Source organism: Spironucleus salmonicida, chromosome 8 (genome assembly GCF_000497125.1).
Source record: "Spironucleus salmonicida strain ATCC 50377 chromosome 8, whole genome shotgun sequence".
Taxonomy (NCBI): Eukaryota; Fornicata; order Diplomonadida; family Hexamitidae; genus Spironucleus; species Spironucleus salmonicida.
Genome location: NC_090603.1, coordinates 845,348 through 860,395, shown reverse-complemented (window position 1 = coordinate 860,395; position 15,048 = coordinate 845,348). Strand labels below are relative to the sequence as shown.

Genomic DNA, 15,048 nt, shown 5'->3' with positions numbered 1-15,048 from the left:
GGTAATAATAATTTCATAATATTATACCGTTTAATATTATTTCTACTTTAAAAAATGGAAGATGAAATGTAAAATATTGTTCGAGCAAATCAATTCCTTTATTAGGAAGTCAATTCATTGAAATAATAGTTAGTACAATTTAAAACTGATTTGCTTATTTCAGAGTAAAGAAGAATTAATTTAGGAGATAAATCAATTAATTAAACAGTATCATTAAGTAATGTATCAACTTAATGTTATCTTGCAGTAAATGAAGCTTATATACAAACTATATTTTTATAGCAATAAACTTCATAACGTGTAATGCCGGCAATTTAGTAACCTTATATCAATAAGCCTGCTGTTAATTTAATTAATACACAAATGTTTGTACAACCAGTTTAGAAACCTACATAATAATCTTAATTCTAAGGAGTATTTGATTTTTAGAATCAGAATCAATCTCCTATACTTGCTTAAAGAGAGATGTAGTCATAACTATAAAAAACTTCAGCATAAATTATTGATTGTTAACAAAATATTTAATAAATAGACAATAATTGTAATTAGATTCTATTTTAGAAAAACTAATAACTCAACCATGATAAAGAGGTAGATCGAAATAAAAATGATAGTAATACTCCTATTCCTGATGAAAGAGAGCAATTATATATTGATGTAATTTTAAATTAGAAAGAAAAAATCTCATTAATCACTCCAGAAGATGAACTCTTTGATAAAATAGATGAAGAATCTTTAGAATGTAAAGAAGAACTATTAGAAAATGAAGAATAATATTATCAGGAATCATAGTCTACTGAAGTACAAGAATTTTATGAGGCTAGTGCGGATGGTCATCAAGATTAAGCTAGTCTTTAATATTATGATGATGGCCAATAGTATTATGAAGACCAACAACCTTATAATGAAGAGGAAAACGAGTATGATGAATTCAATCAGTAGAAAACTTATGGAGGAGATGATGGATTTTGATTATTATATTCTTCGTATTAATAATAAAAATGAAGAATACTTTTTACAAGTTTACAAAAAAATAGTAACTGCGTAAAATATTGCCAACGTCAGCCTTTTCATTGGTTTCTCTTTTTATATTAGGAATCAATATCTTTTTTTCAAGCTACCTCTAGTGGTATTTTGCCTTACCATTAGATTCTCTTCTAATATATTGCACTATTAATTTCATAACTTCTACTATCCAATTAATATTTTATGATCCAGGATATGTTGAATAATCCGATAACCCGTACTAGGAAATTTGTTAAAAATGTAACTACCGGCGGCCATAACGGGCACACCATTGCTCCTAATGTGAGAAATGTGTGCGCAAGTTCGATCATCACTGTGATATTTTCTAATCTTGTATAGCATGTTGGAATATGCCGTATTTCTTCAAATTTTTCATGACTGCTACTATTATTGGTCTTTTCAGTGTTATCTTAAATCTCTCTTTGTTTTTCTATATTTAAGATGATAATAAAACCCTATGTATAGTTCCGATTGCTGCAGGTGGTTTGATAGTCCTTGTAACAATAGCAGCCGGTTCTGCACTTTGGTATCAACCAATCTGTAGAGATATAACTTAGGTTGAAGACTTGACAAATTAAATAATAGAACGAAAATCAATACCAGATAACATGAAAACTAATTTGGGAAAATTATGGTTCATGGGCGTTCTTGTTATTGGCTGGAAATTTAATCCTCAAGACGCTTTGATTGAATGATATTATAATTCCTCACTTGAAAATCACCATGGTAAGGCACAATCATATTTTCTTTTCATTTCCTCGACTTTTTGCTTTGTTTCTACCACTTTCTGATTATTTGGAACAATAGACGAACTAATATATTGCATTTCCTTGGCACCTACTCCTGCCTGTGTAAGCTTCCTTTCAGTTCTTATTTCCTTGATTTTTGCTTAAATATCTTCAGGCATAATAGATAAATCCTCTTCGGTTAACTGCCCTTAATTCATATAATCAAACACCTTTGTTGCACACTCTCTGATGATTCTTGCACGCTCATCTGCAATCATCTACTTAGCCTCATCGTCTAATTCTCCCTCAGATGCCATTTTCTTCTCAAATAAGCGAATTTCAGCCTCCTCCTGCATACGCTACTCTCTTTGAAGCTCCAATTACTTGTCCATTTGTTCTCTATAATCAGCAACCATTTGTCTTCTTTCACGCTCAGCCTTAGCCTCTAGCTCCTACGAGTGACGATAGGCGGCGATGACCTGATTTTTGTGAAATTCTTCGTATTCACGATACTCTGCTTCTTTTCCAGCTCTTTCGGCCTATTAGTTATGCATAGCTTGGATTAAATCTTACTGGATTCTTGCTCTCTACATAAGCTCTGCGGCCTCGCGCTCCTTAAGTTTTTCGCCTTCCAAAAACTCCTAAATCTCGATTCTGAGAGCCTGCATTTTGTTGATTTTGTCCTCTCTTTGTTTTAATTAAGTTGCTATTTTATTCAACAAATCGTCGAATGCGAGCTACCTGAACTGTTACATTTCCTTACGCTTCTTATCTCTTTAGTCCTACTCTTTTTAATATTGGTTAATTCTGTATAGTTCTTCCTGTTCAAGTTTGAGTTAGTTGGCCTTTAACTGCTAGCGCTGCTACTCAAATTCGCGGCGTTCTGTGGTTGCTTTAACTACTTTGGTATTATATTGATCAATTTATTATTGTCTAAACGCCATAGCTTCAGCGATGGCTTCAGAAACCATTTTCTTTTCAAGATTGAGCTCTTCTTATCTGAATTCATCTGCTAATCGTTATTTTTCTGCAGCATCAAATAGCATGCCGTTGTAGAGTTCTTCATGCATTTTTTCAGCCCTAGCTATCTCTTTAATTTTAAGTTAGCGTTCAATTTCTGCTGCTAGTTTAAGGTCCTCTAGTGTTTGGACTTTTTCAACTTCTCTTTCTACTTGAATTTGGTCTTTGTGGATCTGGATAGTTTCGTGATTGGCTTTGCTTGCCTCTGCATTAACAATTGCCCTTCTGAGATCTTTAAGCTCTTGGCAGTTTTGTGTGACGATCTAGCGCTTTGCAGCGAGTCTGACGCGTTCTACTTCTTATTTATGGAAGAAATCGTTTTCTTCTGCTTCTTTTTAGTTTCTAAGTTACACTTCTTTTTCTCTCTCAATCTTTTTAAGGTGATCCTGATAGATTCTCTCCTCGTCACCTGTGATAAGTGCAATATTTTACTTTTGACGCATGTGTACAGTTGATTCCTTAGCTTCTTAATCTTTACCAACCACATGTTGGTTTGCAAAGCGCTAAAGTTCTTAGCGTTTATATTCATTAGTCTATTCGCGTGTATAATAATCTTGCATTGATTGGCGGGAGTACATCTTAGGAATTTGCGGAAGTGTAGTAAGCTTCTATTATCTGTATAATAATATAATAATAAATTGAAAAAAGTTATATAATAAGATATATTAACAAAGATTATAGAATAAATAAGTTATCTTAAAAAATAAACCTAAACTCACTATTTTTAAAGTGCGAGTTACTAAACGTCTTTTAGTAACAACTTGGCTAATATTAGCGCTTTCACATATTTCTATGTTGAAAACCAGAATAAAACAGTATTCCTTTGGTCATCTATATTTTCAATATTGTTTTCAGTGACTATATTATCTACCATTTTAATTAAGTGTTTGCATTATTTGATTACAGAATCTTATGGCTGTGTTACTAGGTTAAGATAAATGTTAATAAATAATTCTTAACTAAATTCTTATTCATTTACTAATTCTTTTAATGAATTCATTGTTAAATAAGGATTTATTTTCTTTAAAATATTAAATGCTTTTATTTAATTAATAAAGTTATTCTCTTAAAATTATTGGAATATATTTTTGATGGAATCTTGCTATTTTACTAGCTCAGAAATATTATACAAAACTAAAAACGTAATTGCTTCTTCAACGTTGCATGAAATCTATTTTGAGAATAACTAATGAGCAGCAATATCATTTTAAAAGATCTGTTTTGATTTATCTATCATTTCCTACCTCTTACATGAATGTGTTTTAACTAATTCCTAGAATTAAGATGTCATAGGATTACTAATATCTAAACTAAATAGGGCTCTACAAAATTTATAGAAAACATACTAATCAACTTTGATAATATTTGAAATTTAAAGTACAAAGAAAAAGATTTCAGACTTATGTCCTTCGTCTATATCATCTTGTTAGTACTAAAATATAATGTTTACTAATAATTGCCAAATAAACCGTGATGTTAATTCTTTAATTCCATATTTCTCGCTAATAAATTAAATTAATACATCGAAAAATGTTGTTTTTTAATCTTTTTATATAATCTTCATTACATACATTGAATCCACCTCATAATAAAATTACCTAATGAATTTTATCAACCAATATATATTTTTTAACTAAATATCAGGAGGAATTTATATATAGTCTGTGTATTTTAATTACATATTTGAATTGGCTTGATCATTTGGGTGATACACTTTTTAGGTTAAGAATCTAAATAAATTTTTCATTTTATTAATAATATCGATGCCCCAATAAGGCATGCCAACCCAATATACGTTATTTTTTTCTTGTGGAATTGTCTTAATCTCAAGTAAATTACTATACTTTAGAGTTGAAATACCTAATCGCTAAGTTATTATCGTAGGTAATTTTTATTTTTAATATATTTTATCATATATATTCACATAATCTATATTTATCATTAATTCTTAAGGGCATTCTACATTTATTACCTATGGCCCATTGTACTCTTAATTAATAATTTCAGATTATTAGCAGTAGCTGAGAGCAGTACTAGATTTTCGCGAAACAGCTTATCTTCTAAACACTAATGCTGCCTTATATGGGCTAATGAACTTATTTCCTGCAACTTCATAGCTTTACGTAGTTAGTTATACATTTTTTTACTATAAAATACTTTAACGTTACTTTTATTTACTTTATGTTATAATTATCTAAGAAATATTAATTAAATCTTGCATATTGATGTGTTTTAGTAATGATTCTATATTTTTACGTTAAACACTTAATGCCTATGTATCATTCTATTAATATTTCTCGAGCTTTGCGACAGACTGTGAATAATATTTCTTAACTTCCTTCAATAAATCATCTTTTTCAATCGTTTCATTAATCATACAGCTATTATTTTATTTTTATTTATTTTATTTTCGTAAAGTACTCATGAACTTTTTTGTATAATCTTTTTTCTCTTCATTACCGTGTGTACCATGCTAATCATTTTACTCTAGATCAATTTCATCTGAAAGATCTTTAATTAATACATCTGATGATGAAACCTAGTCACACTCATAAAAATGAACTCCTTCCTATAAAATTTAATTGGGATACAAAGCTTTATATTAGTTTTATTATTTGGATTGTTAATATATTTCAGAAAAATTCATCCTGGATTTTGACTAATTTTATAAATTAAAAGACGATGTCTCTTATGAATTTTCTTTATTAATAAGACTTTCCAAAACTAATGATTGTAACTCCTCTGTTGCTTTCTCTACCTCAAGTTTAATAAACTATGCGACTCCAATGTTATTATCCTCGATTTTTTCTTTTAATTTTAACCTTTCATCAATAATTTAATGAGACAAATCGTCAATCTTATTGCACTATTCTAGTTCTTCAACCATTTCTTTTTCTTTAAGTTTGATTTAAATTTAGTGATTATTTCTTATAATTTTATGTCCTATTTCCAAAATAGTATGCAAATTTGCTGTCTGATTTACACTATCTAAGTACGTGAGTGTATTTTTCTGTACATTTCTCATAATTTATTTTCTTATACCAAATTATTCTTCGTTAAAATGAGGTAAATACTTCTATGACTAGGTTTTCTTAAAAGAATCATACTATGAACTAAACTAACTATACTCAACATGCTCTTATGATAAAAGTAAAGGACTTGTTGATCTTGTTGCTAATTCGGGTTTTTCGTGATCGGCTTTTTCCAGTAGTTTATTAATAACATGTTATTTATTATTGATTAAATTTAATGATTCTTACTATTTGATAATATATTACTTACACATTTAACATTTTTGAGATATTTACACACCAATAGATATTATATTATCTTAATTGACTTCGCTAATAAATTGATCAACTACCTGTGTTTCTTCGCTTGTTATAATATTCTACTCAAATGTTTCTTCAATTACCTAAATATCTTGATTAACTAAAATAATTTAATCGGTTTATTGTAATTAATCTAATAATACTATAGGAGTGTTCTCATGATCTAGATTCTTTAATATAATATTAAATTAAGTTTCTTTGTCAGACATGTCAATGAATAATTATGTTGAACAATCTGTCATCGCTATTTACATATGTTCAAACGATTATTACTCTATATAATTTGACTATTATACCATATAGTCTGGTTCTTATAGTACTTCTAAATTTTTTACTTAAATTTACTATTTTTGTCTGTTACCAACCAATTAAGTTGTAATAAGCTACTAATCTTATGTTATCTATGTTGTTTACTTATCAGTAACCACTTGTTTCTTAGATTATTCTGGTGCAGAGTGTTTTTATTTCTATTTTAGCTAATCACTATTTTGTTATTTATTATTGGATTAGTTATAACTATTGACTTACTAAGAGATACTTACTTGTATTGTTTAAATTTCCTGATTAACTAATTTTATACTTTTTACCTAAGTGGATAATTATGGATCTCCAGATTTTTCTTTACAACGTGAACTTTATTTCTATTTAACAGAAGATCCTAATATTGCTTTAGAATTCAACGTCATAGATTCCCTAGATGAATTTAATTTAATTTAAGAAGATATTTGTAATTTCTGCAAAGACTGACCCATTAAATTTAGCTTTGGAACTTATGTTATCAATTCTTCATAATCATCTGAGAAACTATAACCTTCATCAACTTTCTTCTTCAGTAACACTAGATCTGGTTATACTTACTTAATGAAATCCTAAAATTTAACCGGCTTATATGATTATTTTTTAGCTATACCAAGCTTTTTAGTAACTTAAATTATCGACCTAGGTCCATCAAACGAGTCCTCAGTTATTGTTTCACTATAGCTAAACTAATTCATATCAAGTTAAGAAATATTTCTACTAGTTTTACTATTTGAAACATCGATAACTTATTAGATTTATCCAGTAATTGTTCTTGCTTAAGTCAATAACTTCATGTATTATAATTCATTTTAATCCGCTTCTTATAATTTTCCAAACAAGTTTTTTTTCATATCTTCAACCTATTATAATGTATTTTCTAAATACGTTCCTTCGATCTGTTATCCTTTTGTCTGTGTTAATGTATGCTTTAGTATCTTATCTAAATTTAAAATAACCTATTAAATCTCCTCGCACTTAACCTACTTTTACAAATACTCAATTTACAACGACTACATATTATATTAAAACTTATACTTTCGATACTTCTTAATTAAGGATTTTTCGAAATTAACATGCCTGGTTATTCTTGCAATTGAGCAAGCTTTGGTTTTTAAAAAATCCACAATTTATATTACCGATTTTTCCGTACGATCAGTCTACTCCTCCAATATCTGCTAAAATGTCAAATCTTCAATATATTACTATTTCTTTAAGTATTTTACCAGTTCAAGATCAACTTTTCCATAATATTCTTATTCTTAATTCTACAGTTATGTCTGAACCTCAGTTTCAATAATTTTCAAAATCTAGCAATAATCATCTTCTGAAACCTCAGAAAGATCCTAGATCAATAAGTCAGCGAATACTCCAGCATCAAGCAACTCTGGATCGACTAAAATATCCTCAAAATTCTTATTAACTTTTTTACGCAAATACGACGTTTGAATGAACTGGTTTTGACAACCAATTTGTACCATATCTTCTTCAATATCAAACTAATTCAAACGATTATCTCCGCTGTTAGCGTGAGTGCTTAGTATCTTGTAATTCTAATTTTCACATCCAGCGCTAATTCTATTAAATAAAACTTAATTTTGATGTTTAAATTTGCGAATAACCTCTTCCATCCTCTAGACTTCATTATTTAATTACATAATTTTGTACTTTTACTTTCCATTTTGACTTTCTAGTTTATTGCATTGTTATTCGCTAATAATCAGTACATGTTTAGTATCAGCTTTAATTTTCTCATTTTCTTAAACGATTAAATCCATTTCAATTAGCAAATCGCGGTTTTTTATAATTAAATCTTACGTTTTCGTTTCCTCATTTTTCAGTTTCAATTTAACTTTTTCTAAAACTGTCTACAAGTCGATCTGCTTTGCAATCAAATCGTTCTGGCGATACATAGCCTCATTTTTACGCAAACGGCTAAACACACCGTCTTTCCTTTCTGTTTTCAAAAAATTTTCGAGGTAAACAATTCGTTTTTCTGCTTCTGTTAATTCACGATCAAGTTTATGACATTTCTACTGATAAAGCGATAAGTCTTCATCTGATTGTACGAGTTTTGTTTTGAATATGTCTGTTTCTTCTTTCGCAAAATTTAACTGGTAGGTAGCATCTTCAAGTGCATTTTCTAAGTCAGTTTTGATCAATTGTAGTTGCTGTAAATTCTCAACCGCTTGATCTAGTTCCTTTGGCTTAATTTTCGAATCTGTCAAGAAGAAGTCGAGCACTTATCTGACAACTTTGCATGCTGTAGGATCGATTTTTTAGATCGAATTTAAAGCATCTATTGCTGCACGAATATATAAATCTGGAGCGCCATCTGCCTACTTAAGTTATAGGTTCTGGATGTTATGGTCATTTTCCAGAAACTTTTAGAAAGTGTGATGATGCACTATGAAATTTGTATCAGAAATAACTTGTGACTTATATTGGAGTTGTTATGGTTTCATTTTGGTTGATAGTAAAGTTAGACGCGAAGGTACCTCATTTGGCATTTTTTCATATATGATGTATTAAATGATAATAAATGATAAATTGATAATTGTATTGTCAAACTATTATACTATAATTATTCACATAATAAAAATGGAAATCACGTAAAATTCATAGTCTGTGTCGAGGCTACAGTCTCGCGCTGAAGATGGGCGAAGTCTCCGGACATAATCATCTCAGTATCGATAATTATTTTCTGACAAACTCCATAATGATACCAAAACCTAAACATTCCTTACATTTTTAGAATAATCAAATAATATCTTTAATTTATAGCAATCTGAGGGTGTATCTGGTATAGAGCTTTATGTTAATGCAGCAGCATAAGCTCTAAACTCGTTAGAATAGTATGACTCATAAGCAACATTAATTGTGTCCTAGGTTATTGATTTTTTAGTTACTGATGATAAATTGAGGCCAAAAGAGATTATTTAGCTTAAAGATAATGTATCTTCGCTCTCTGAGGAAATGAAAGTTATTTAAAATGATTTAGAAGAAGCTGTAGCTAAGAAAGAGTTTTTTAAAGCAGAATCTGACTTATATAAATTTAGACTTGTATCTGCTGAAGATGAATTATATAAAGTTTAATTGGACTATGAAAGTTTACTTAAAGAATAAAATGGTTATGTTGATTAGATAAACAAGCTTTAATAAGAAAAGATACAAATTTAATAAGATACATAGCATTCCAAATAATAATTTAATAAATCTGCTCAGAGATAAACCCAATTAGTGGGAGATATGACAATGATTAGAAGTAAGCTAGAAAATGCAAATGCAGAACTTTCGTCAAGAGATATTAAGATAATTCAATTAAATGAAACAATCTAAAAAAATTTAAAAATGCACCTCTCTCTGGAAAACTAGATCCAGGTTGAAGTTGACAAAAGAAAAACTCAGGATACAAAAAGAATAGAATAAGTTTAAGTATTATAAAACTAAATTTTAGAACTTTAATTATAAATAAATGATTTATAACTAAATATTTCTAAAAAGGATTCTTAACTTAATTCATAAAATGGATAAATTTAATTTTAATAGTAATAAATTTATACTTTGCAGTAGTAGAAGTCTAAAAATTCTGGATTAGCTAGATAAGTTAATGAATCTCAATTCTCTTCTTCAAACTTATCTCGATAAATGTCTTTTTTGAAGAGAGATACTTCTGTATCGAGCTTAGAATAATAATAGTAGTAATTAGATAATGTTAAAGGATAATCAAGAAATGCTTCTGTTTAAGTTATATAATTCTATGATGATCATCATAATTTTTTCAAAATTGGAGATTTTTAAGAATTAGAAGAATAGCCCAGTAAGTTATTTGATATAGCTAGAAAATAAGAAAAATAAATTAACCTTACTGAATTATCAGAATAAGAAGAAGAATAAGTTTAACAAATATTTGAATCATAAAATTTGGAGTTTGATTAAATATTTTCAAAGTTTACAAATAATCCAATGATTATTGAACTTAAGTAATCTTTACAAGAAAATTATGTATCAGTTAATGTTCTTAATGATTTAAAAGCTAGGGATTAACTATTAGCATAAAAGTATTAAAAATATAAAAATATGTATACATAATTAAAGATGGAAACTGATTTATAAAAATTGAAAGCTAAATAAGATTAAATTTAGAAAACTGTAATGGATTTAGACTAACTTATTCACAATTCAAGGAAAATGAGCTCAGATTCATAAGGGGATTTATTGTTATTAATAAACGACCTTAAATAGTAAAATTTATTGTTGATGAAAAAGAATGAAAACAAATTTAACATTTATACTCATGTTGTAAATTCTATGAAAACAGTGGCAAAACAATTTTAGGATGAATTACTTAAAGCCAATGATGAATCATAAGATATAGATCGAAAACAATTGGTATCACACCTTTTATAAGCAGCAAATTCATAATTAATTAAAACAGTTACATCATTTGAGGATATACCAGATATTGATAGAATCAACCTTGAAAATTTTACAAAATCTCTTTTGCCTGATCTTAGGACATCCCCAGAAATTATGACTACTAGATCTTCTTCTAATAAAATTAAAACTAATAGACTGTCAACCTCAAGGAACATGGATACAGTGGAACATATTGCAAATTCTAAATAAGTTGTAACATATACTGATGCTACTATTTAGTGTGAATTAATAATTTAGAATTAGCCTTAAAATATCCTAGAAAATGTGTCAGCAAAATAGTCTACAAAAGATACGACATTAAAAAGTGGTAAAAAATAAGGCCTGCCACCATAACTAAAAGATAATAAATCTGGTAAGAATTCTAGCACAAATTTAACTAAAAATTAGTCTAACTCATAGATTAATACTAGCTAAGTTTAAGGAGTTGACTTTGGAGTTCAAATTAATACTGGTATAATTATCTAAGATAGAATCAATATATCTGTAGGTAGATCTGGTTCTATTTCATAATCACAATCATCACTGCATCAAAATCAAGCTGGCGATTTAGCAACGTCATTAGGTGATAGACCAGTTATTGATAGTTAATAAATGTCATTTATTAATAATGATAGCAAAGATCCTGATAATATACTTAATTTAGAAAATTTTATTGGGGTGTTCAGTAATACTGAAGTATAAACGGAACCAGTTTTACTTATTATTTAACTTAATGAATAATAACAACACTTATCTTAAGATGTAGCTAATAGTTAATAAACTGACTAATAAAATAGTTCATATAGTAATTCTAATAAACTCAATTCTAATACTTCTACGTCGAACTTAAATATTAATAAACCACTATCTAAAACAAATACTCCTATAACTAAGTCTAGAAACGATAAAAATTAATCAAATAGTTATAGTTAGAAGCCTGCAACGTCTTAATTTAATATTGATAGTTGTCCTTATGAGATGCGAAATTTAATTTTAGCTATTGCTAAAAAAGATCCTAGCTAATTATTGTAAGCCTCAATACCTCCTGTAATCATAACAACAGAAGTGTAAACAGATATCTGCGAATTATTATCAGAAATGAATCAAAAATAATAGTAAGATGAACAATAACAAACTACTTTTATTCCTATTGATACTGAAAATACAGAGCATATTGTAACATAATTATGTGTTAGATGTTAATAATAATTATTAGATGAACTTAATATTTAAGAAGAAGATGTGTTGTAATATGAACTTAGAGGAGAAAAAATTGATGAACAGGCAGTACTTACTAATACTAACTCATCGAATAATCTGAAGAATTCCTTAATGTAATCTTTTATAAAATAAAAGAATGAATAAGATAAATTGAAATAAGAAATAGAACGATTGAAACTTTAAAATAATAATTAGCCTGGTAATCTTTAATATGAACCATATAAATAATAAATATTTTCAGAAGTAAAATCTTCAGGAATTCAAGTCAGTATATAAGGTGTTAATATCGAAACTTAATATGTTGACCCATTCTAACTATAAGCTAAGTTATCCAAAAAGGTATCAAAACTATTAAAATCTTCATCACGATTGCAAGATTCTTCTCCTAATTTCTAGTCTTCAGCAGTATAGTAGTAAGTATCACTATAAGAAGAAGAAAAAAGTATCAAAGGTCTATTAATATAAATTAATAAACCATAGTTTGATAATTTAGATGCAAAACTTTTACTATAAAAGTAAGATAAATTAGATGATATAACCGTTGTTAAATTAAATGCAACATAACTATTTCCAAACTAAGATCCAATTGATACATAAAGAGCAAAAATCGAGTAGTAAATTAAAGCTGGTATAAAATAAAGATTGCCCAGTATAGAAACTGAAATATTTATTAATACTGATCATTTTATGGATACCAACGTAGAATTTGAAGAATAGATTGAGTTTGAGTCTGCTGATTATGATGTTTAAGATATAAAACCTGTTACGCCTCAATATGTTAAACCGTTGGAATAGAAAATTAGAACTGAGAAGAGTTCAATTGAGCTAAAAATAGAAAAAGTGTAATAAGAAGCATTATAGAAATAATAATTAATTAAAGATTATCAAAAAGATAACTAAATCACTAAAAAGCCTATAATCGATATTATAAAGTTAAAGAAATAGTAATAGGACGTTATTAAAAATAAGCAAGATATAGCATATTAAGAATTTGAACTTAAATTATAAAAAGAAGCAGAAAAGGTTAAGCTAGAAAGGGACTAAGAGAAAAAATTTTTAGAATAGGATTATGAAATAAAGCTTTAGGCAATTCAAGAATTAGACATTTAAAGACAATAAAATACTAATAAATATTATGACGTAGATTCTCCTTAGTTTGTCATTAAAAAATCTTAATCTCCAAATAAGCTATTAGAACACGAATAACTAATTGCATAAAACAAACCCCAGTCACTTGATTACGAGCGTAGTCTGCAATATAATATGAAAAGAAATATCTATAAAACTACAGACTAAGCTGAACCAGACTGCTCAGTTTTGATTTCTTATTCTAAAAAATAATTATAAGATTTAAAACAACAAATTTTTGATAAACAATAATATAAAAATATTTAATTTAAAATTAATCTTGAAAAAGCACCTAAACCTACTACTTATTAATTAGAAAATAATAGATTTATATCACCATATGAAGCAGCTCTAAATTATCGACGGTAGTTGAAAAAATTAATAAACAAATAAAGGGAAGTTTAGAAATTAGTTAAATATGATCAAATTGCTTCTTCATAAAAATAAAGAGTTGATAGATATGAAGGCACAGAGGCAGTTAAGATGATGAGTAACCAAATGGATATGTTTGTTTAAAATTAAACTTATCAATAAAACTAAAAATAAATTAAATTACTATAATAAACTTCTATGTTTAAGGAATAAATAATGAAGAATATTTTTACGTTGTCAAAAGTTATTAAAAATTTATAGATCATTTCATCTTTTGATTCTATGATAATGGATAATAATATTTAAAATCTTATTACCGCTAACATTACCATTTCTTAGCTTAGTTTTGAGTAAGTGCGCACAATCTAAAAATTAGATATTAATGATTCAGTTACATATATTTGTAAATTTGATTCACTTAAAGAAATAATCGATTTAAATTTATGTGCCTAGAAGCAGATGACTAAAGTTTTACAGTTTGATTCGGATAAAAATGTTTCGTTTGTTTAGCTTCCGCCAGATATTTAAATTAAACCAGAATAGTGGATTATAAAATTCATACGATAAATGTTTTTTGAACTAGATTACCATATTATATATAACTTGAACTAGAAAAATTCAGATTTTACATTCTCTAAATTTTTAGCAAAATACATACTAGATAAATTTGGAATTAAAAAACTTGCCAGTCGTTTCCTTTGGTTAATCATTGTTAATACAAGTTATTGGATCTAATAATAGTCAAACTATTATCATGAAATAGAAATATTCAGATTATTTTTAGCTAATATATTAGATATTGATACTCTTATTTACTATAAATATTGTAGAAACCTGTATGATTTAGATAATATTAACCCTGCCACGTTAACACTTATGCAAGCAACAAAACCATAGGTATTGGATAAGCATTAAATAATCCAAAAATCAAAATAATTATTTATTAATGATTAAAAGTCATTCTCAGTGTTTTCATCAAAGTCTACAAATTCTATTCATTTCTCGCTTTTAATACTTGTAGCATATTTTTCCGAAAAACGAACATCTAGTTCTTAACAAATAATTAAATTATTTAAAAATTCTACGAATCAGGATAATATTTCCATTAACCTAGCACATTAAATATTAAGTAAAATTTTCCCTTAGGTGACTATAAATTTAATTGAAATCCTAACAAATGGTAGAGACATTAATATGCAGATGTTTTGTCAAATTTTTGAGACATTCCAATCAGTTAATCATTCAGATTCACTAATAAGAGAGATTAAAAATAGACTAAATCAAGCAGATTAGATTATAATACATAACAAATTGTAAAGTAATATGTTAGAAGAAATGCGAAATAGTGTACTTATCTTATTATAATAAAAAAAGTTTTTAGCAGCCATGATATCGAGTACTAATTATTTATAATATACAGAAAAGGAAGTTATGACTCAAAAAGAGTGAGAATATGTTTTATTCATCTTATAATGACAAATTTGTTATCTTTTTATGCACTAAAA

General features: G+C 27.5%; 5 protein-coding genes across 5 annotated transcripts; 3 read left to right on the top strand and 2 right to left on the bottom strand. All coding sequences in view use genetic code 6, as the record gives it.

Annotated features, from left to right (window-relative positions):
* Positions 1-54: 54 nt before the first annotated feature.
* Positions 55-972, top strand: SS50377_28237 (uncharacterized protein; the record flags this gene model as incomplete). Its single annotated transcript, XM_067912013.1, has 1 exon — positions 55-972. The coding sequence occupies one exon, from the start codon at positions 55-57 to the stop codon at positions 970-972; it is 918 nt and encodes a 305-aa protein (XP_067761035.1).
* Positions 973-1,001: 29 nt separating this feature from the next.
* SS50377_28236 (Palmitoyltransferase) lies at positions 1,002-1,721 on the top strand (the record flags this gene model as incomplete). The annotated part of the gene is made up of 1 exon (XM_067912012.1): positions 1,002-1,721. The coding sequence occupies one exon, from the start codon at positions 1,002-1,004 to the stop codon at positions 1,719-1,721; it is 720 nt and encodes a 239-aa protein (XP_067761034.1).
* A 23-nt stretch (positions 1,722-1,744) lies between these two features.
* Positions 1,745-3,352, bottom strand: SS50377_28235 (Trichohyalin-plectin-homology domain-containing protein; the record flags this gene model as incomplete). Its single annotated transcript, XM_067912011.1, has 1 exon — positions 1,745-3,352. One exon carries the CDS (start codon positions 3,350-3,352, stop codon positions 1,745-1,747), a length of 1,608 nt encoding a protein of 535 aa, XP_067761033.1.
* A 137-nt stretch (positions 3,353-3,489) lies between these two features.
* On the bottom strand, positions 3,490-8,913 carry SS50377_28234 (uncharacterized protein; the record flags this gene model as incomplete). The annotated part of the gene is made up of 1 exon (XM_067912010.1): positions 3,490-8,913. One exon carries the CDS (start codon positions 8,911-8,913, stop codon positions 3,490-3,492), a length of 5,424 nt encoding a protein of 1,807 aa, XP_067761032.1.
* Positions 8,914-8,923: 10 nt separating this feature from the next.
* Positions 8,924-14,992, top strand: SS50377_28233 (uncharacterized protein; the record flags this gene model as incomplete). The annotated part of the gene is made up of 1 exon (XM_067912009.1): positions 8,924-14,992. One exon carries the CDS (start codon positions 8,924-8,926, stop codon positions 14,990-14,992), a length of 6,069 nt encoding a protein of 2,022 aa, XP_067761031.1.
* Between the last annotated feature and the right edge of the window lie 56 nt (positions 14,993-15,048).